Source organism: Pogoniulus pusillus, chromosome 10, assembly GCF_015220805.1.
Source record: "Pogoniulus pusillus isolate bPogPus1 chromosome 10, bPogPus1.pri, whole genome shotgun sequence".
In the NCBI taxonomy this organism is placed as follows: domain Eukaryota; kingdom Metazoa; phylum Chordata; class Aves; order Piciformes; family Lybiidae; genus Pogoniulus; species Pogoniulus pusillus.
This window is the reverse complement of record NC_087273.1, coordinates 6915076-6936352: the sequence shown is the minus strand read 5'-3', so window position 1 is coordinate 6936352 and position 21277 is coordinate 6915076. Positions and strand designations below refer to the sequence as shown.

At 48.7% G+C, this 21277-nt stretch overlaps 1 protein-coding gene across 5 annotated transcripts in view; it reads right to left on the bottom strand.

Moving 5' to 3' along the window:
- The window catches only part of ANKRD17 (ankyrin repeat domain 17), a 95497-nt gene that overhangs the window by 8357 nt on the left and 65863 nt on the right, over positions 1 to 21277 (bottom strand). For 3 of the 5 annotated variants that reach the window (XM_064149680.1, XM_064149683.1, XM_064149682.1), the window contains 14 exons: positions 15577 to 15725; positions 14875 to 14986; positions 14598 to 14743; positions 12888 to 13030; positions 11935 to 12148; positions 10719 to 10894; positions 9934 to 10096; positions 9599 to 9694; positions 8589 to 8705; positions 7626 to 7797; positions 5804 to 6251; positions 4756 to 4911; positions 3678 to 3827; positions 1430 to 3096 (listed from right to left, as the gene is read on the bottom strand). In XM_064149680.1, coding sequence (XP_064005750.1) covers positions 1430 to 3096; positions 3678 to 3827; positions 4756 to 4911; positions 5804 to 6251; positions 7626 to 7797; positions 8589 to 8705; positions 9599 to 9694; positions 9934 to 10096; positions 10719 to 10894; positions 11935 to 12148; positions 12888 to 13030; positions 14598 to 14743; positions 14875 to 14986; positions 15577 to 15725 — 3909 coding nt within the window. The remainder of the gene's footprint in view (positions 1 to 1429; positions 3097 to 3677; positions 3828 to 4755; positions 4912 to 5803; positions 6252 to 7625; positions 7798 to 8588; positions 8706 to 9598; positions 9695 to 9933; positions 10097 to 10718; positions 10895 to 11934; positions 12149 to 12887; positions 13031 to 14597; positions 14744 to 14874; positions 14987 to 15576; positions 15726 to 21277) is intronic. The other 2 variants (XM_064149681.1, XM_064149684.1) reach the window with 1 other exon arrangement.

Here is a 21277-nt window from a genome sequence, read left to right as displayed (position 1 = left end):
CTTGCTTAGGACAAAGGAATGTTAATGTAATGTGACCAAACTGCACCAAGCAGCTAAGAAATCCCAGCAGCAAGAACTGCTGCTCCCTGAATCTTCTCCTCAAGAAAGAAAGGGGGAAAAGTCAACAACCACCAAACTTCACCTAATAAGGCAGCTGGTTACCAGCCAGCTGCTGGAGCTCCTGCATGCTTGTGTTCATGAAGACAAAAACCTTAAATTTGTAGATTTAGTGAGGGAAAAAACCTTCAACAGTGCCAGGCAGGAGACTGAAGCAGCACAGCAGCTGCCTGGTGCAGACATCACCCATCACAAGCTTTTGCCACTCTTCAGGCTCTCAGGGCTGCTTCACCATGAGCTAACAAAACAGTTCCTGACCCTGCAGACACCTCCAAGTTCATCTCCTGTGCCTGCAGCTTTCCAAGAGAGAAACTGCTGAGGTAGCAGTAGGATGATGGTGACTACAGTTAACAGTAGGATGATGGTGAGGACACTGCTCCTGCTCAGGAACTGATGGGCAGCCAGTACAGAGCCTGACAGAGTCAAAATGCTCTAAGTGAGAGGCACAGCAAGTTGACAAAACTCAGGAGGAGCACCTCAAAAGCTACTCAACACGGTGATGTTCCCAAAGTATGGAAAAAGGAGCTGTTAGAGCTCTCTATTCTTAACCACAGCTCCATCAACACCTGACAGCTCCTCTTAGACATCTGTGTCTGTACTTTCTGGAAGCCACAGAAGTTGTGTGACAGCCTCTTGCTTTCTCTGTGCAGAAGGTCAAGCATCTTGCTGTAAAACTCAGGCACTATCAGTGAAACCAAGGGCTTTGTTTCAACGTAGTAATGAAGAGAACACCTCTCATGACAGATTCCCATCCAAACATGACTCTTTTCATCATCCTAACACAGCAGCCTCGGGATATGAAGCAAGTTATCACAAACTAGGAGAAGGGAGGTGGAAACAACAGTGAAGAGTTCATAGAATCAGGGAACTGTTTTGGTTGGAGAAGAGCTCTAGGATCTCCGAGTCCAACCATCTCAGCTATCTCCGAAGAGTGGACTGGAATGGTGAAACAGATGCCTCAGGGTGACTTTTAGCACAGAATGGCTTGGGTTAGAAGGGACCTTAAAGATCATCTAGTTTCAACCCACTGTGGCCATGGGCAAGGACATCTCCCACTAGACCAAGTTGCTTAAGGCCTCATCCAGTTTGGCCTGGAACACCTCCAGGGACACTTAAAAAGGAAGATGACCACAACTTTGCTTACAAATGCAACAATAAGCTCTACCACAGCCCCCTTGCATGGCAGGACAGGCAGTGACTGCCTATAAATGACCACAGAAGCTGTGGCAGAAGGGATGAAGTGTTCCAAATGACCCTCCCAAGCAATCCTGAGTGAAGCATACTGAGGTACGAGGGTAAACCAGAGCCTTACCTGAGGGACTTGGAGCTGGCCTCTGTAACGGTGGCCTAAAACCCGGGGCTTTGGAAGTATCAGACTGGTGTAAAGGGTCTGAGTTTGGCAAGAAGGAGGACTTCCCTGCTAGCATGGACTCGGGGGGTGTCTGGGATGACACGACGGACCCACCCCAGAAGGCATGAGCAGAGCTTGGGCTGTTCTCAAACAAGGTACTAAAGGGCCCGAAGGGCAGAGTCGCGCTGAAGTTGTTCCCCACGGCCTTGCTTGCTGGGTGGGCCGAGTTCTGAGAAGCACTTTGTGTACTTAAGGTAGAAGGAAGCTGCACTGAGGAAGGGACACTGTGGGGCCTTTTGATGTGGTTGGCGTTGAGCACTGCGACCGAGGAGCTCTGCGCAGCGGCTGCGCTCTTATGGACGCCCCCAGAGGCGTGGACAGGAGGCCTGATGGCCGGGGCCTCCATTTTGGCTGCAGGCTGAGAAGCCCCCAGCGCCGTCTGAGCCATGGGGTAAGTCATGGGGGCAGTGGTCGGGCCCGCCACGGGAGCGGAGGAGCTCGTGGCTGCTAGGTTTGGAGGCACAACCATCCGAGGATCTGGCGCAGGAACCTGAGGTTGCTGGAGAGGTGGCCTGGCCTCTGGCAGGGGAGCTCCTGGGGGCTGCTGATGAGCAGGGTGCACGGCCGAGCCGCCGCCGCCACCGCCACCGCCACCGGCGGAGCTGGGCTGCCTGCTGCCGGCCGCGCCGCTCGCCTCCGCCGCGGGGGGACTGCCCGGGTCGGGCTCGGACGAAGCTGCACCTTTGTTAGGAGAGGCGGCGGCGCAGTCGGAGGGACTGCTCCTGGAAGCACCTGCTGGCTGGGCAGGAGGAGAGGGAGATGAGGGGGAGGATGCAGGGTAGTGTTCTTTGGCAGTAGGAGTTGGGTAGGTGGCGTTGGTCGGCGCCGTGCTCGTGTTGCTGGCCGTGGTCATCACCGTGGTGGTTGTGGCGTTGGAGGTCTTCACGACCGTGACGAAAAGCTGTCTCCTGACCGAAGGGGAGCTGGGGCTGCCGTTGGCAGAAGAACCAGGCACGGTAGAAGCCACTGAACTTGTCGTAGCTGTAGGACTGGTCGTCAAAGAAGTCGCTGAGTTCACCTGAGGACCGCTGCTGTTCTGGCTGCTGTGGCGAGGCACCATGTGAGGTTTCGGCGAGTTGGTTGCTCTTGCGGGGCTCAGGGGCCTGACGGGGAAGGGCCCCCAGGTGGACTGAGCCGGTGGGAAGGTACCTCCGAAGTGCGTCATGGGCAGGCGGGGCGGACGGATCTGCTGGAAGGTCTGAGCAGCCAGCAAGGCGTGTGCAAACTGCGGGGGAGGGTACGCCAGCGGCAGCGACACCTGGAAGCCAGGCCGCACGTTGGTCACCGGGTTCTTGATGCTTTTGTGGGTGGATGCGGAGGAGATGGCAGGCACGGCCAGCGCCGAGCCCGTCTGGGACGCCGAGGAAGCGGCCACGGTGGTCACTTTGATGCCCACGAGGGAGCTGTTAGCAGCTGTGGTGGCGGCAGGCGTCGCTGAGCCCATTTTGGAGTTGGCAGCCGAGCTTTTCAAGCGGTTCTTTGGGATCAGCTCATCGATTTCCTTATCGGGGTCCTTGATCAGGGCGTTGATCAGCTGCGTGGCCTGCCTGGTTGACTCTGTGCCACCCCTTTGCAAAGGAAGGAAGGGAAAAAAAAAATCTTTAAGGCCCCCTTTAAAGCCTCCTCCAACCCAAACCATTCTGTGACTCTATGAAAAGGGAAAGTGCATCTAGAGCATTTACAAACACATTGAAGTACCTCCAGCACAGCACCCAGCCTGGCTTCTGCCACAGCATCACAGAACTGCTGCGGTTGGAAGAGACCTTTGAGATCACCAAGTCCATCCTCTCACCTAGAGCTCACAATCTCACCACTGCCACTAAACCATCTCCCTCAGCACCTCATCCATGTCCCTCTGAAATCCCTCCAGAGATGAGGACTCCACCTCCCTGGGCAGCCTGTTCCAGTGCCTGAGAACCTTTGCTGGGAACAAATTGTTCCTAATATCCAGTAACTGATACATAAAAAAAATCAGTTACTGATACAGTAACTGATTACATAAAAAAGAATACCCTAATAGCCATGCTAGGAGACAAAAGAAGCAACTCTGTATCCTCAAGCATGCTCTTGCTGATGACAAAAAATTAAGAAGCTCAGACTGACAACTTCAACTCCCCCCAGGAAGAAGCCAGGGCAGCAGTCTGCCTACCTTATGGTGATGATTCTGTCCCCAGTTTTGTCCTTCTGCTTGTCAATGTCTATGTGGGCTCCTGTGCACTCACGGATGGCATTGATATTGCAGCCTCCTCTGCCAATGACTCTGGAAATCACAGTTGATGGCACAGAAACCTTCTTGGATCTGTACAAAAAAGAGACGATGTGAAGTGGGATATGCTTCCATGGCAGGGAGCAGTGGGCAGGCAGGGCAAAACTGTGGTGTTAGTGGTCATGATTCCATCCAGGGAGCAGGAATTTTGTGACACTGTATCAGGTCTGCTCAAAGATCATTCAGTAACTCCAGAGAAGGCTGGACCAGACCACAGAATTATGAAACCAGTGCAGTTGAAGAAGACCTCCAAGATCACCGAGGCCAACTGTTGACCCAGTTCCACCATAACAGAATCACAGAACTGTCAGGGCTGGAAGGGACCTCAAAGATCATCCAGTTCCAATCCCCCTGCCAAGGGCAAGGACACTTCACACTACATCAGGTTTGCTCAGAGCCACATCCAGCCTGGCCTCAAAAACTTCCAGGGATGAGGCTTTCACCACCTCCCTGGGAAACCTGTTCCAGTGTCTCACCACCTTCATGGTGAAGAACTTCTTCCTAACATCCAATTTGGTCTACCTACTTCCAGATTTGCTCCAATCCCCTCCATCCTATCACTACCCAAAGTGCCATGTCCATATGTTCCAGGTGTGTCTGGTCCAAGCTGAGCAGATTGTTCTGCTGTGGGACCTGAACTGCTCCCCTCTCTCTCTGGGGCTCTGGCTGTGAGGCCAGGCTGGCTCCTCAGCTGCCAGCAGGGCAAGGATAGGTGGGAAGTGGGTGAGCCTGCTTCAGTACTGACTTAGGACCCTGTCTTCCAAACAGCATCATGCCCCAGGAGGGAACTGCTGCAGGGATGCTCAGATGCTTGATGAGAACCACCTAACAGCTTCCCTGGAGGCTTTCTGCAGAGACCAGCACACAGCAGGTGCTTGCTGCATCTCTTGGCAGCTGTGGTGGATAAAACACTCTGAAGAAAGACATCAACAAAGGGGAGTTAGGGGAACGCTTTGCTCACCTTCTCACAACTTCCTTCCATCCTTCTTCCCTTTTCTGACCACGTTTGGGACTAGCAATGGTTAGCTTTCCATTTGGAGAAGAAAGGGGAGAAGGCCCAGATTTTGTGCACGTGGACAAGGAGTTACTCGTAACCTCGTTCATAACTTCAGACAGCCTTGGAAAGAAATGGAATATTGTCATCATGCAGCCAGGAGGAAAAACACCCAGGAATGGAAGAGTGTTTGAATGTTGCCCATTTTCCAGCCCCACAAGGCCATTTCTCTTCATAAAATCAGCCAGGTTGGAAGAGACCTCCAAGATCATCCAGGCCAACCTAGCACTCAGCCCTAGCCAGTCAACTAGACCATGGCACTAAGTGCCTCAGCCAGGCTTGGCTTCAACACCTCCAGGCATGGTGACTCCACCACCTCCCTGGGCAGCCCATTCCAATGCAATCACTCTCTCTGCCAACAACTTCCTCCTAACATCCAGCCTATACTTCCCCTGCCACAACTTGAGGCTGTGTCCCCTTCTTCTGTTGCTGCTTGCCTGGCAGAAGAGACCAACCCCACCTGGCTACAGCCTCCCTTCAGGTAGTTGTAGACAGCAATAAGATGCTTCAACTGAGGGGCTTTCATCTCCAAATGGGAATTGTGGAATGGTTTGGGTTGAAAAAGCTCTCTAAGACCATGGAGCCCAACCATCCACCAACCATCCCCATGGCCACCAAACCATGTCCCCAGGTGCCCTGGCCACACATTTCTTGAACATCTCCACGGATGGTGACCCTACCACCTCCCTAGGCAGACTGTGCCAATCCCTGACCACTCTTGCAGAAATGAAATTTTTCCTAATCTCCAACCTAATGCTCCCCTGGCACAGTGGTTCTGGCTTCAGAACCATCTGCTGAGTTCAGGTCCACACTGCACAATGTCTGTACACACTAGAACAAGGACACTGCCCCATCCCATTCCTACCAACTGATTGTCCACAAAGACAAGGACCCAACACTCAAAACATTGGGGAACAGTCACCTTCAGGTGGCACGCGTGGTCAGTACAACTTACTTGATAGCTGACTTGCCAGTGACTGCCTTCCTCTCATCCTTGGGACAAGTGACAAGAACTGAGGGCTGCTTTTTGTTGCTCTGTGTGTTGGTACCAGCCGTGGAGGAATGATTGTCACTTTTGTGGCTGCTGTTGCTATTGCTGCTCTCATCACTGCAGCTGGAGATCCTCATGTTGTCGCTGTCCCCACTCTCGCTCGTGCTGCTGCTCTTTGATTCTCCGTTCACCTTCTCTGGTTGGCTGTAGGAGATTGGGAGCTGATCATCAAATATGATCTGAACATTGTCAGGGGTGACTTTGTTTTTCCTGTTTTTCCTTTTGGAGCTGGCTGTGGTGATGGTGTTGTTCCTCTTCCCATGGGAGCCTGCTAACGTCGTCCAAGTTGCTGATATACCTATGGTGGTTGTAGTGGTAGCACTGGGAGGCTCCATTGGGACCTCTGGATCATCTGATGGAAGAGTGAGAAAAAGAGGAGCAGTTTAGCTGGCGTAGGCTCATGGAATCATCTTGGGTGGGCAAGACCTTTAGGAAGGGGCCTACAAGAAAGCTAGGAAGGGACTTTTGACAAGTGATGAGAATGCCAGGATGGGATGCAATGGCTTTGAGTCGGAAGAGGGGAGACTGAGACTGGAGATGAGGAAGAAATTCTTGGCAGTGAGGGTGGGAGGACACTGGAACAGGTTGCCCAGGGAGGTTGTGGCTGCCCCATCCCTGCAGGTATTGAAGGCCAGCCTGGATGAAGCCTGAGAATCATAGACTCAAGTCAGGGTTGGAAGGGACCATAAAGATCAACCAGTTCCAACCTCCCTGCCATGCCCAGGGACACCCTACCCTAGAGCAGGCTGCACACAGCCTCAGCCAGCCTGGCCTTAAACACCTCCAGCCATGGGGCCTCAAGCACTTCCCTGGGCAACACATTCCAGCCTCTCTCCACTCTCCTGCTCAACAACTTCCTCCTCATGTCCACTTTTAATCTCCCCACCTCCAGCTTTGTTCCATTCCCCCCAGTCCTGACACTCCCTGATACCCTAAATAGTCCCTCCCCAGCTTTTTGTAGCCCCCTTCAGATGCTGGAAGGCCACAAGAAGGTCACTTGGGAGCCTCCTCTTCTCCAGACTGAACAGCCCCAACTCTTTCAGTCTGTCTTCATAGCAGAGCTGCTGCAGCCCTCTGAGCATCCTCGTGGCCCTTGAGCAAGCTGGGCTAGTGGGAAGTGCACCTGCCTATGGCAGGGGGTTGGAACTGGATGACCCTGAAGGTCTCTTCCAACCCAAAGCATTCTAGGATTCTGTGAGTCCAACCATTAAGGCTGGAGGAAGCTTGTGTGGCTTTGTCTTCTACACCACATCTGTCCTAATGAATGACTCATGAGTAGCTTTACAGGACTCCAAGAAATGTGCAAACCCAAGCTGTGCAGACATCCATAAAGCCATTCTAGATGTCACACCAAGGAGCTTCTCCCCCTGCTCATCCTAACTCACAGAATTTCTTCCTTCTCTTGGAACAACTGAACCAAACATGCAGTGGAATTCAGACAGGACTTTTGCAAGCCATCAGGGGACATAAACACATGAAAGAACAGGAAATAAAATGGTGCCATGTCCTCTTTCCCTGTCTCTCACTGATTGCCCCAGCAGTGAAACCATCTCTCAGTACAGCACACAAGTCACTGCCCTAACCCACAGCCCCACCAGGTTTTGCTGGCTAAGGAGGGAACGATGCATGCTTGGAATTTCCAGGCTTTTTTCAACCAGTCATTATCATCAATTTGGGAACAAAATCAAGGCCATGTTCTGAACAGAAGGCAAATATTTCAAATGACCTTCAGCTTTTAGCTTCTCTTTCTCCTGAGCAGCTTGCAGTTCAAAATTCTCTTTATTCTTTGCCTCTATTTCTTCTAGTTTTCGTCTCTGTTCTTCTTTTTTCTTCCTCCTCTTCTCCTTCCTTTTCTCTCTCTTGGCAGCCAAAGCCAGTCTCCTGCTTTCTTCCCTTAGCTGCAAGTCAAGCAGAGAACAGTTCTGACAAGGTTCCCCAAGCACCTCAAGGACTGCTGATGTCTTCTGTTGCCTAGAATCTGCATTTTGGATTAAGATTATTTACAAACCAAAAGCTCAGTTCATTCCCAGCCATATCCTGGATGTATTCTCTTAGCCCAAGCAGATTGCTCACTCCTGTTAACAGGTTAGTGCAGAGACACGACAGGTAACAGAGAAACCTAAGCCAGAAGCTTCCAAGGAGCATTTTCAGGATTCCTGGTGTAACCCTGTGTGTCTCAGTGCACTCCAAACACCACCCAACCTCCCTTCCAGAGATAAGAAGATGAAAGGGTTTCAGCTTGCTTGAAGATAAAGTCTCTGCTCCTCTGACTTGCACTTTGTTTTTTTCACCCCTACTACAGCACTCTGATTTCTAGTAACATTATGAACAGACTGAACACTCAAACCAGGATTTTGACCCCAAATTCACAGCCCGATGAGTGGGAAATGTCCACCTGTCAGGCACCTGCCACAATTATCCTCAGAAAAATCTGCTTTTTGTACACTAGTATTCCAGAGGAAATAGTTAGGAGAGCTTCTGGAGCCAATTTCTCTGAATGTTGAGTCAGTAAGTTCAAAGATGACCTCAGCAACAAAGGTGCCCAGCCCTGGATGCTCCAGTCATGGTAACTCCACATATCCCTACACTTTTAATACCTACTTTCACCACTCTCAACATCTTGAAAGCACATGAAATTAGAATTTTCTGATCAAAGAAACATTTCCAGCTCCAATCCCTTCCAACTTGCCTTCTCCAAGTCCAGTTCTTCTAGAAGAATGCTTGCATTTTTGTTGGCTTCAGCAGCCTGTCTATCTTTGGCTTGAACAATGGATTCCATACACAGGTGGCACTTCTTCAGCATCTCCTGCAATGATAAAACACACCAAATCTGTTTGAAAAAGTAACCCTGCAAGGTTCTGAGGCTATGATCTCAAGCACACATTGGTAAATTAGCAACTGCTGCATTACTTGCACAGGACTTCAAATGCCCTCCAGCTTGACTGGGATAGATTAGGACAGGAGATCAGGAAGACATTCTTGAAGGTGGGGAGACACTGAAATAGGTTGCACAAGGAGGTTGCGGATGCCCCCCCTCCCTGGAGATGTTCCAGGCCAGGTTGGATGAGGCCTTGAGCAACCTGGGCTAGCAGGAGGTGTCCCTGCCCACGGCAGGGGTTTGGAACTGGATGATCTTTAAGCATCCTTCCAACCCGACCCATTCTCTGAATCTAGAAAGTTCTCTCCATGCCCAAATGAAAATAAACCAAACAAAACTGAAGCTCCACAAGGAAGAGCAGCAGCTCACTTAATACATTACAAGAAACCACTTTGCTGGCAATTCTATTTTCTGTCTTCTTTCTGACAGAGCCATTTTTACAGCATAGTGACTTCTCACACTTCAGCTCACACTCTCTTAAGCAGAGGTTCACTGTTACCTCCACCTCACTGCCAAAGCTGTCACATTCAGTACGAGCTTGTTCAACAGGAAGGAAACACAGAGCAGAGCAACTGGCAGAACAGCTGAAAACCAGCATGGATAACCAGTCCCACCCCCTTCACTACCTTGCTCACAGCATTGAGGTGCACACAAAGCTGCTGTGGCCACAAGCAGTGCTCTCCCTGAACATTTACAGTGGGACTCATCACTGGGCTGCAATCTGGTGCAGCAGGAAGCTGAAGAGCATTCACAAGAGAGACTCTAAAGCTCAGTCACAGCAGTGCTGCCCCTCCAACACCTCTCCTTTCTCACAGCCTTACCTTGTCAGTGATGGTGGCAATGTACCTCATGCACTCCGAGTCTGACGGGAACTGGTTCACTTCCTTCACGAGGTAACGCACCACCTTGACATGACCCTGGCAAAGACATTCCAAGGAGCATCTTTTGTCAGGCCAACAGCTTCTGGCTCACTAAAAACCCACTTTAATCCAAGCATTTGATGCAAAATATTTAGTTTTAACTGCCTTGAGCAACCTGCTCTAGTGGGAGGTGTCTCTGCCCATGGCAGGGGGTTTGACCTAAATGATCCCCAAGGTCCCTGCTAACCCAAATCATTCTGTGAATTTAAGACCAAAGCTGAACAGGGTATTTTTACCTTTCGAAAGGCTGCCATAAGAGGAGTAATTTTCCTGTTATCAGCAGCATCTACATCAGCTCCAGCTTGAACTAGCAGTTGGACAACATCTAGATGCCCCCCATTTGCTGCCAGCCACAGTGGAGTATTCCCCTTCTTGTTCCGCACGTCGATGTGAGCTCCTCTACAAAACAAAGAGTTTCAGTTAGGGCTCAAGCCCAGGTTTTCACTCCACAAATCAAAAGGACAGCAGCAGAAGCACCAGAGAGAAAATTTCCATGCCTATTTTTTCATCAAACACCTGATTTCAGAGTGCTTCAGCATCCAAAACTGTATTTTGGTTTCTTCTGATGCTGATGGTTTCTTCTGATAGCTTCAACTCAGCCTAAAAATGGTTTTAATACTAAATCATGCTGTTTGACAGCTGTCTTTGAAGCCTCCCCAATGACTTCAGTAATTCCTATCCACCAGAACACCATCAGTACACTCTATTCTCCATTAGCTCACCCAGAACAGCCTACATCTCGAGTGCAAGCCAACAAACCAGTGCTGCTGCTCAGGAAACACCCCCAGAGCTCCTCAGGAAACAGAATTACACTCAATGTGCACCCTGAGCAATCCAAAAATAGAAGAAACCATCAAGATGTAGGTTTTGTGAGCATCTGCTGTCCTTGAAGGACTTCAGACTACCACCTAAAGCAGCTGCTGGTCAGGATGATGAGCAGCAGTGCATATTGGGAACGTTGAAGCTAAGCAAGGTCAGATTCAGGCTGCTTTGCCCCAGGCAGCACACTTGCAGACAGTACCTGCTGATGAGAAGCTCACAGAACTTGTAGTGCCCTTTGTCTGCTGCAATGGTTAAAGCTGTATCTCTTGAGGAAGGGACTGGAGGAGCATTTACATCAGCACCTTTGTCCAGCAGAACTCTGCCCACTTCTGCATAGCCACCAGAAGCTGCTTCCATTAGCGGTGTGAGACCAGTCTAGGATGAGCAAAGAGGGAAAACCAAGCAATTAGTCAAAGGTGGTTTTCTCTTGAAAGCCAGGATTTATTTCAGCTTCCAACAACATTTGTAGTTCTGGACTACAGGTAACCTGGCCAGTTTCATACCAAGGTTCTGAAGGTGAACCCATCTTTGGCTAGCCCAAGGGGAGCTCTCAGCAGCACCCAGTACCACCAAATGCCCACATTATTACACAGATGGTGCAAATCACAGTTCCTCTCTATTCTAGGAGGTCCTGCAAAGCCAACATCCAGAAAGCAGCTGGCCAGAGCAAGGGCACAGCCTTAGCCAGAAGAAACCTAGCACCATCAGCACCATTTGAGTGCTTTTGAGCTCCTCTGCGGCAAGCATTAAGTACAGTGACAAAGAAGAGACTTCTGCATCTCTTCTCCTCTCCCTTTCAATGCTGTAGCCATTTTCCTAGGGACCAGCCTTTCGTGGAGGTCAGGAACAGTTTTCCTTGTTGCAAGAGCAGTCAGGGATTGGAACAGGCTGCCCAGGGAGGTTAGTGGAGCCCCCATCCAGGGAGGTGTTCAGGACACATCTGGACATGGTATATGGGGACATGGCTTGATGGCCATAGGGGTGCTGGGCTGAAGGTTGGACTCAATGATCTTAGAGGGCTTTCTAGCCCAAACTATTCTATGATCCATCCCATTTAAAGAGCTGGGGTGAACTGCCAGCTCCTCAAGCATACATATTCCTTTTCAGCTCTGCAGCAGCATTGTGGATGCGAGCAGTTGGTCAGTCAGAAGAGACCAGACCATAAGCAAACCCAGACTGGTTCTCAATGCATTAAAGTCTTTCCTTTTTATTAATTGATTACTCTTATGCTTGTAAGCATCTGAAGATTAATTAAGGCTTCAGAAGAAACACATTTTCTTTACAGTATTTGGTTCAGTTCAGTCAACTGAGCTAGAGAAGACCTGCACAGAGAGCAAGAAAATCATCAGATGACCACAGAAGTGGTGACTACCAAGCTTCTCTTTTTGGAGCCTTACTCAACCCTTTGTTCTTACCTTAGCTCTGTGTTCCACATTAGCTTTTCTATCAAGCAGCAGGCTGACCACTTCAGTTCTCCCTTGGAAGCAGGCCAGAGTCAGTGCTGTATTCCTGTTGGTCTCTATCTGGGCATTGATGTCAGAGCCCATGTCCAGTAGCAGCTTGACAGCAGCCGTGTGCCCATTCATGGCTGCCAGCATTAAGGGGGAAATGCCCAATTTGCTGCCAGTTCTGCAACAGAACAAAAGAAAACCCAAATCACATTGCTGAGGTGACTTTAACAAAACTAGTGAAGGCAGAGCAATTATCCAAGACTCCCCCCAAAAAAATCAGCTATGCAGTGCCTGCTGCTGACGGCAAGGAGAGGTTCTCCATAGCAGTGCTCAGGATAAATACTCCTCAGAGATCTCTGTGTGGTATTTTTTAATTGCTGCAAATTTAAAGGCCTCTCTTATGAGGAGCAGAACTTCTGCTTGGACTTGGTTTGGGCAGTGCACAGCTGAGCTGTTTTCAGCCTCCCAAAAAGGTAGGAAAAAAGCTATTTTCTACTTCTTCACGTGATGTAAAAGCATCAGGTATGTGCAAACACATAGGGAAATCTTTCCTGGGTACAGAGGGAAAACAGGAGAAAAAACACACTTCACACTAAGCCAGAGGTAACTTCAGTCCAGCAGCCAACCAGGACAGAAGAAGAAATTTCTCTCTGGCACAGAAAACTGTATGAGATGGAAAATAAGTTAACAAAATGCAGAGGGGGAGATGGAAGCTGAAAGAGCACTGGCAACAGTCAAAACCTTTCACCTCTACTTTAAGAGGGAAGAATCCTACTGCAAATGAATTCACTGGTTGTGACCATGTCATGATACTACAATTTGCTCCACATCACTGTCAAAAAATCCTTCTGGAAAGGGTAAAAAAACCTGAGAAGCCTCTAAAAGCCATTGAGAGAAGGGGTGAAAAGGGAACTTGCCTGGAATTTATTTCTGCCCCAGCATTGAGCAGAATCTTGATAATGTTCACGTAGCCACCAGAAGCGGCGAGGCTCAGGGGTGTGTAATCAGAAACATTCCTGTGCTCTTTGTTTGCCCCTCGAGCTAGCAGCAGCTCCACCACCTGCAGTGTTGGAAGAAATAACATCTGGTTTGTTTTTTTTTTTTCCTTCTGAACTTGTAAATCTACCCAGGGTAAATGTTTCTAAAGCCTAAATATAAATAGACCACTGACATCTTCCAATGTGAGGAAGTGATTGCACTCAGGTGCTGCCCTTTGCTCTATGCACTGATCCAGGCTGCAGGTCCTTGAAAGCCTCCTTTAAAATGAGTCATGACTGCTCATGTTTAAACCATTCATACCAAACTGAGTAACAGCAAGAAACATCTGAGACTTCAATATCATCTCCTGCACCTTTAAGGACTGCTAAACTCAGAGATCACTTTTAACAAGGCATACAAAGCACTCTTGCATCTTGTCTTCTCCCATTTTGATGCTCATCCTCAGACTGAAGCTGTGCAGCCCACAAGCAGCAGTTGCCTGCTCTCCTCTTCTCTGTTTTCCATCATCACACCAGTGTGCAGACTGTGCAGAGATCTCATGCCTGCCCCATCACACAAATCCACATTTGCATCCCCTGCTGGTTTTCTCCGTGCATTACCAAAACACCAACAAGTCCCTCTTACATGATCCCTTCCTTACTGATTCATTTTCAAGCCAAACAGTTCACAGCTTCCCAAATCCTACAGGAAGTCTGCTTTCTGGAATGGAATTTCTGCAGAACACTCAACAAGGAACTAAATTCTCTAGCAATCAAAGTGAGCACTCAGCTGAACAGCCACTCTGTCAGCTCCACTTTCAATTTGCTCCACTTTCAGCTTTTAAGTGTCAAACCTGTTTAGATCAGACCCACACAGCTAAGAGCAAGAGACTGTCATCACTAACCCCTCAGCCTCTGACATCTGGATGACACTCAGAACAGGCCAGAGGAGTTCTAAGGTTTGTCTAGGGAAGTCATCATCTCTTAAATGCCACTGTGGAAGTGGGAGAGGTGTCTCCAGTCTCGCTCATTTCCAGATGGCCACAGTGAGAAGTGATCCCTGTACCAGATTGTGCAGCTTCCAGTGTGGCTTTTGCAAAGCAGTATGAGAATGAGGCATTTGGGATTTGGTAGGAAAAAGTCAAACCTCAGCTTTCATAAGAAGTCACAGAGCTCAGTATGTCACAGAAGACAGAACACCCTTTTCCCTGAACCTGCTTTTGATCAGCCATGTGAAAAATGGGGTTTGTGGCTTTAGGAGAGGCACTGGGGTCAGCTGCAGTTCTCTGATATCCTGTGGCCCATGTGAAAACACTCCTGGCTCACGTAGGAAACTGTCTCATGTCTAAATCCAGCTTCTCACCAAGACCCCTCATCATATCTACATCAAATTATGCTGATAAAGACTCCACAATGAGCCACTAATGATTACAGTCATGAGGTCATCTACACAGCTCTGGTCCAGCTTTCACCAGCAGAAAAAGGGATTTTTGTGAGAGATGCTGCAATGTGTAAGTTAAGAGTAAGTGAAACTCTTCACAGCCTGTTCTCAACCAGGCATTGCTGAAGTCTCCTCTGGACAATGAATTTAGCCTCCGGACGCAAGACATCATCTACACACTGCTTCTGAAGACTGAAGTTTTACTTCACCTCTTGCCTTCCTCCTGAGCAAGCCAGAGACAAGGGAGTGTCCTTGGTTCTCTCCGACTGGGCTTCAATATCAGCTCCATTATCCAGCAAGATCTCAACCACTCCCACGTGGCCAGCTGTGGCAGCCAAGATCAGCGGAGTGAAGCCTGCAACGAGAGAGGACATCTGCAGAGTCCACAGCCACAGCAAGCAAAGCACCAGCACAGCCCCACAAAGCCTCTGCTGCCTGTGCATGTCTTTAGCGGCATGCATTGGAGGGCTGCACTTCTACACATACCTTTCTTGTCCCTGTGCTCTATGTTGGCTCCTCTCTCTAGCAGGGTCTGCACCAGCTCTTCGTGGCCACCAGCACAAGCAAGAGTCAAAGCTGTGTCATGGTTACTCTCAGTCTGAAAGAAAGAGACATCACACACACAAGGTAAACATCTCCTTTTCCAGTAGCCCTCTGTTGCACTGTAGATTATCTTAGGTACAGTTGGTCATAGAGTCATAGAATTGGGGTTGGGTTGGAAGGGTCTTTAAAGATCATCCAGTTCTAAACCTCTGCCGTGGGCAGGGACACCTCCCACCAGTCCAAGTTGCTCAAGGACTCATCTAGCCTGGCCTTGTACACCTCTAGGGAGAGGGCATCCACAGCCTTCCTGGGCAATCTGTTCTAGTGTCTCCCCACCCTTACCATCAAGAATTTCTTCCTAATCTCCAGTCTCAGTCTACCCTCCTCAGACTTCAATCCATTGCCCCTCGTCCTGTCACTACAAGCCCTTGTAAGAAGTCCCTTCAGGACCTTCTCTCGCTCAGAGACAGCATCAAGGAAAGTGGGTTGCAGCTCTCTGGGGAGTTGTGCAGGCTTTCCAAAAGCAGCATATCCAGTCTCTGGAAACACAACCCACCCCCATCTCACAGCAGAGCTGCTTGTGCCTGCTGAATTATTCAGGGTGCAGAAGCAAAGCAGCCTGAGGGCTGAGCGCTGCCAGCTTACCTGGGCATCGATATCTATAGCAGGGTACATTGGGAGCATGGCTGAAGGAGAAATGATGGGACTCGGAGTTGGTGTCTGAGGTTGGGAGACAGAAGTTGCAATGCTGTGGGTAGGAGTGTTTGACATTGCAGATGCTCTTCCACTCACTGCTGTTGGACAGAAGAACCACACTTAGTAAAAGAACATCACTGGGCTTCACAAGCTGCAGGTGACAGTCAAATGGACAGTGGGACACAACTCCCCCAAAAGCTTTGTTTGCCACGAATACAAGATTTTCCACACGGTTAAACCCAGTCTTTGAACCTTTTCACTCTGAATTTACCAACTATGACAGAGGTGAACTGCATCAGGTGAAGGAAAAAAGGTGAAGTGAACCATTGGCACCTTTGCTAGGAGCCCACCACGACAAAACCACCACAGATTTTATTGCTTTTAAACCAAAGGTCTTTTTTGCTTACACAGGAGCCATTATTTAGCCCAGGAGTTCCATACCTTCTGCAGAACAAATCCAATCAATAGGATCTAAGCCATTTATCTTCAAACACTTTAAACATTCTCAGATAAAAATCAATCTTTGCCCAACCTTCATCCTCCCACCCCCTTGGCCCCCATCAAGGTAACAACAAAGCAACGGTGTCAGGATGCTCAGACGGCAGAATTGGTTGAAACCAGCGAAGTGGAAGCCTCTTAACAGTCATTTTACAGACACTTTGGTGAAGGTTGTTAGGATAAGCAAAAGGAAATGTCATTTTACAGCTGCTGACAGTATATTGACATGACACAAAAGAGCCCCCGCTGCCCCTGGGATTCGTTTCACACAGTGGTGGAAAGCACAGAGCCAACTGCAATCTGAAACAGCCTTCAGGGAAAAAGCTTTGGAGGGGTTGCCCTTAAAAGAACTCCAAGTTTTTCCTCTCTGCCTTTTCCCCAGGTTGTTGTCAGGTGTGCTGAGCAGAGGAGGTAGCACTTGCATGCTTCTGTCACCTTCAAACTGAAAAAGAAATGCAGCTCCCACCAATAGTCACATTACCAGAGTCACTTCAGGGAACATCGATACAGTGCTCCTGCACCCCATCCCTTCACCCCAAATTCTCAAGGCCTGCTCAGTTGCCAAGCAGGTTTAATCATCAGCCATGTCCCTAACTGCCAGCTACTGATAATCAGCTCCTAAATTTCATTGCAAGTGTGCAGTTCTTCAACAGGTGCCACAAAGACTGTACCCCGACATGCCAATTGCTGAACTCCTCTGCAAGGCAGCTGTGAGGGTTTTTTAACCAATTTAACCTCTGGAATTTTTATACCAAATCCCAGCAAAAAGCAGCTAAGAAATGTCACTGAGAGGGAGAAAAAAAAAGAACCACCCCCAAACTTAGTCCATGAAAAGAGGAACTTGATATTTAAATCGAGATGCCAACTGCCTTGGTCTTGATGTATCTGATGAGACAAATCACACTGATCATGGATTTAAAAGATACACAGAGAAACTAAGCCAAAGTAATCTCCCCAAGGTCAAAAATTGACCTGAAGTAGTTCTGTGCAGAGAACTAAACAAAGCTCAGCAAGCAGTGGAGCATCTCATCTCACAGAATCAGTCAGGGTTGGAAGGGACCACAAGGACCATCTAGCTCCAACCCCCCCTGCCATGGGCAGGGACACCCTACCCTAGATCATTTAAACTTGGCTCATCTCTTATTCTGACTGTAAATTAGACAGAGAAAACCCCAAAGTCACAAATACAGAAGGAGAAGTTCCCAGGTTTAGCTCCTGCTCCTCTTTTAAGGTCAAAACACCTCACTTGGAACAATTGCTGTATTTCCCTCCTGGCTGTAAAGTCAAACAGCATAAAGCAGGAATGGAATATAAAGGCTCAAGGTACTCCCATGAATATAAAGGCTCAAGGTTCTCCCATCTAGTGCAAAAGAACCCACTTGAGATGGTAGAATGGACTGGAAGCTAACTTCCAGGATACAAAACATGAGCAACAAAGAATCCACACATGGACAACGTTAACTCTGCTGCAGGATTTTTGAGCAGTTGCTGTAGCCCCAAGATGAGAGCTGAGAAGCATCCACATGTGTCACAGGAGGCACTACTGCAGCTCAAAATCGATTAAAATCAAAGTAATCAGGGAGTGCTTCATTCAGGGCAAGTCTGCTTTTCATATCAGTGATGTTACAGGGAGGAAACCAAAGCAAACCCCCCCAAAGCAATGCTTAAAAGCCACCACCTCTCTCTCCCCAAGGAAGAGAACCTTTACTGCATGAGCCAGAGCTGAGAGTTTGGCAGCATGCTAGCAGAGAAGGTGCATGTTAACTTGTAGGCCTCATCTCAAATGCATTTCAAGTGTGCTTCAGCAGTAATTCACCACCAGATCTCCTTCCTGTCCCTGCAGCATCCTTCCCTGAGCCATTCTGATGGGCAATAACCTGCCTGGATGGAACTCACCATCACCCGTGCAGAGCTCAGCTCTGCAGTCAGCATGCCAAGGGCAATGAATGCAATCTTCAGCATCCAAACACAGCTATGGAATGCTTTTGGTAAGTCCAAAAGTTCCCTGAGCAGTGAGAAGAGGAACCAGGTAGCTTGATTGGCCAGTTTAGGTTTATCCTCTACTCCTAATGGACCATGGGCAAACTTGACTCCCAGGCTGTAGTTCAACATGAAAAGGTCATAACTTGATGTCTGGTATAGCAAAGCCTACAGAGCTACTTCACTAGTGGGATGTTTTAGTAGATCCATGCCTGGCTGCAGGACCAGCTACCAGGCTTCATCATCTCACAAAGCAAGGCCAAGCTTCTCTGTCACAATGCATCACCCCCAGCACCACCTTTTATATTTGCTTAGATAGTAGACAGCCAGGTTTGTGCTGACTGATAGCAGCACCTTAGCTGCTCTTAGCACTGACTTCTTTTTGGACATCTCAACTTAATAATATACATGCTGCCATCTGCCTTCTCCCCCATGCCCAACAACCTCACCATCCAGAGCAACACTTGGCTTACAAAAGCAGCCCCAGCACCCAGGGAGGACAGAAAAGAGCCAAGCTGACAAACTCCAAACCTGCAAACTAACACAAGCTACCTAACACTTGAGTCAAGAGGCTTTGCTTCTCCTTAGTGATCTATCTGCATGCTCTGAATCCAAAAGGTGTGTCTGGAAAAATGCCTGACTTGTGAAAGGAATCTGGCACGGCTCAAGTTTGCTGCTTCCTTGCATACTTTGTAATTCCACTGGATGCAAGGTGTTACAGAACCCAAGCACTTCCACAATCCCAGTTCAGATTCATGGTTACCACATGTGGGCACAGCATGCTCTGAGGCATTCCTCTCTTATCTCCTGCAATTGTACAAGAGAACTGTTCCCCTTTCTCTGCAAGCAGCCAACAGGAAGGTCTAAAAAAAACACCCCCAAAATGTCACCAGAAGTATCTTAGATATTGCAGCTTTCTCCACCTTGATCCAAGCCAATACAACAGCCTTGTTCCACAGCAGTTTCTCCTCCTCTGCCTCAATCTCTCTGTGGTATCTGAAGTGACTCAAAGCCACATTCCTGCACACATGCTCCAGCCCAACACAGCACTCTACAGATGCACAACATGCTTTGGGTGACAAGAGTTACATTCTGAAGTTGAACACAAACACACAGCCTTGTTTCTGGGTGCTACCAGCTCGGTGGATGAAGCTTGGCTGCCACAACACACCTATAGCTGGGATGAATCTAGTCTGAAAGGTCACAGGCTCAAGCTCACACAACCCCACCTGCCTAGCAAGAGGTGGAAGTCTCTTAACATTCCAAGGTCTAAAAGCATTTAATATCCCTTTACAAGGGCATCCAGCAAGTAGCTGCGCTACAAAAGCACCCAGCAAGCAGCTGTGCTACAGCAGCAAACTTGCAGCCTCAGTTTACTGGCTCACAAGTGGGCCAAAAGCTCCTGATGGATCACAAGTGGGCCAAAAGCTCCTGATGGATCACAAGTGGGCCAAAAGCTCCTGATGGATCACAAGTGGGCCAAAAGCTCCTGATGGATCACAAGTGGGCCAAAAGCTCCTGATGGATCACAAGTGGGCCAAAAGCTCTTGATGGATCACAAGTGAGCCAAAAGCTCCTGACTTCACTGTGCTGCTGGCACACTACAGCTATTTTTGTCAGTATTAGGCTTCTGTGAAGAACTCACAGTCCATGCATGGACTTTTTTTCCATACTGATTTATTCAGTTACCATTCAAGCTGACTCATCCCACAAGGTGGCTTCCAGTAATTCATCTGATCAAGTGCTTCAAGGTTCCTGAAGTTCTTTGTGAGCTTGTTACTAGCCTTTGAATGGTTACTGCTTTAGTAAAACCAAACTTTGCTGGACCTACTCAAATGTGTCCAGAGGCCACAAAAATGATCCAAGGGCTGGAGCACCACTGCTGTGAGGCCAAGGTGAGAGAGTTGGGGTTGTTCAGTATGGAGAAGGGTCAAGGGAGACCTTCTGGTGGCCTTTCAGTGCTTGAAGGGGCTAATCAAAAGTTGGGAAGAGACTTTTGAGCAGGGCCTGTTGTGACAGGACAAGGGGTGAGATTGGAGAGAAGGGGGAACATTTTCATGCTGAGCTGGCTGCCCAGACAGGTGGGAGATGCCCCATGCCTGGAATCATTCCAGATCAAGTTGTACAACAACTTGCTTTAGTTACAGACATCCCTGCTGACTGCAGGGAGTTGGACTAGACTTTTAAAGGTCCCTTCCAGACCATAAGTACCCTGTGATTTTGTGACTTCATACCTCAATCCCAACTGCAAGTGTGCATGCACATACTGGAACAAGTGGGACTGAGCAGCACAAAAACATTCACTCAGCTGCACGCTGGCAGTACCTGAGCTTCCCAAAAGGCCATGCATGAGAGCCTGCCTGGGTGGCAGATGAGCTAGACCACAGGTTCTCAAGATGCTATCTGCAGTTAAGAATCTAACAACTAATCTGACTCTAAGTTCAAGCTGTTTGAACACAACTGAAGTGCTCTGCACAAAGAGCCAAGAGCTGGTTCTATCCCATCCCTTGCTGGTGTGGCTCCCACAGAATCAGCCAAGTTGGAAGAGATCTCCAAGATTACCCAATCCAATCTATCACCCAGCCCTGTCCAATCAACTAGACCATGGCACATGAAGAAACCTTTACTATCAGTGCAAGATGGGCCAAACTTTTATCTTCTTTTTCATGCATCTATATTAAACAACCACCACTGTTATCTTTAACCACTGCCATCTCTTCTGCTCACTCTGCACCATCATTGCACAGTAACTCCTGCAAGAGGCCCAGCCCCACAGCTCTGGGCTAAAACTGGGAGAGCTGCCTTGCCTCCAGCACACACTCCTTACCCCACCATGCTTCAAACAACACATTAAACAAGCCTTTTCAAACTGAAACTTCATCAGCTTCACCAAGAGCACCTCAGGCAGGTTTGGAGTGACATGATCTTTTTTAACACCATGTCCTAACAGTTAATCTGTGCTCAGCTGAGTGTTCAAGAGTCTTTCAGCAACTGCTTCACGGTGGAAAGGGGATTAAGTGCAAGAGAAGCAGGTGTGAAGGGAAGCTGCACTAACAACCCACACTGCCTGCAGTACTAAAATCCAGAGATTCATGCAATGGGTTGGGTTGGAAGGAACCTTCAAGATCTTACAGTTCTAAATCCCCCTGCCATGGGCAGGGACACCTCCCAC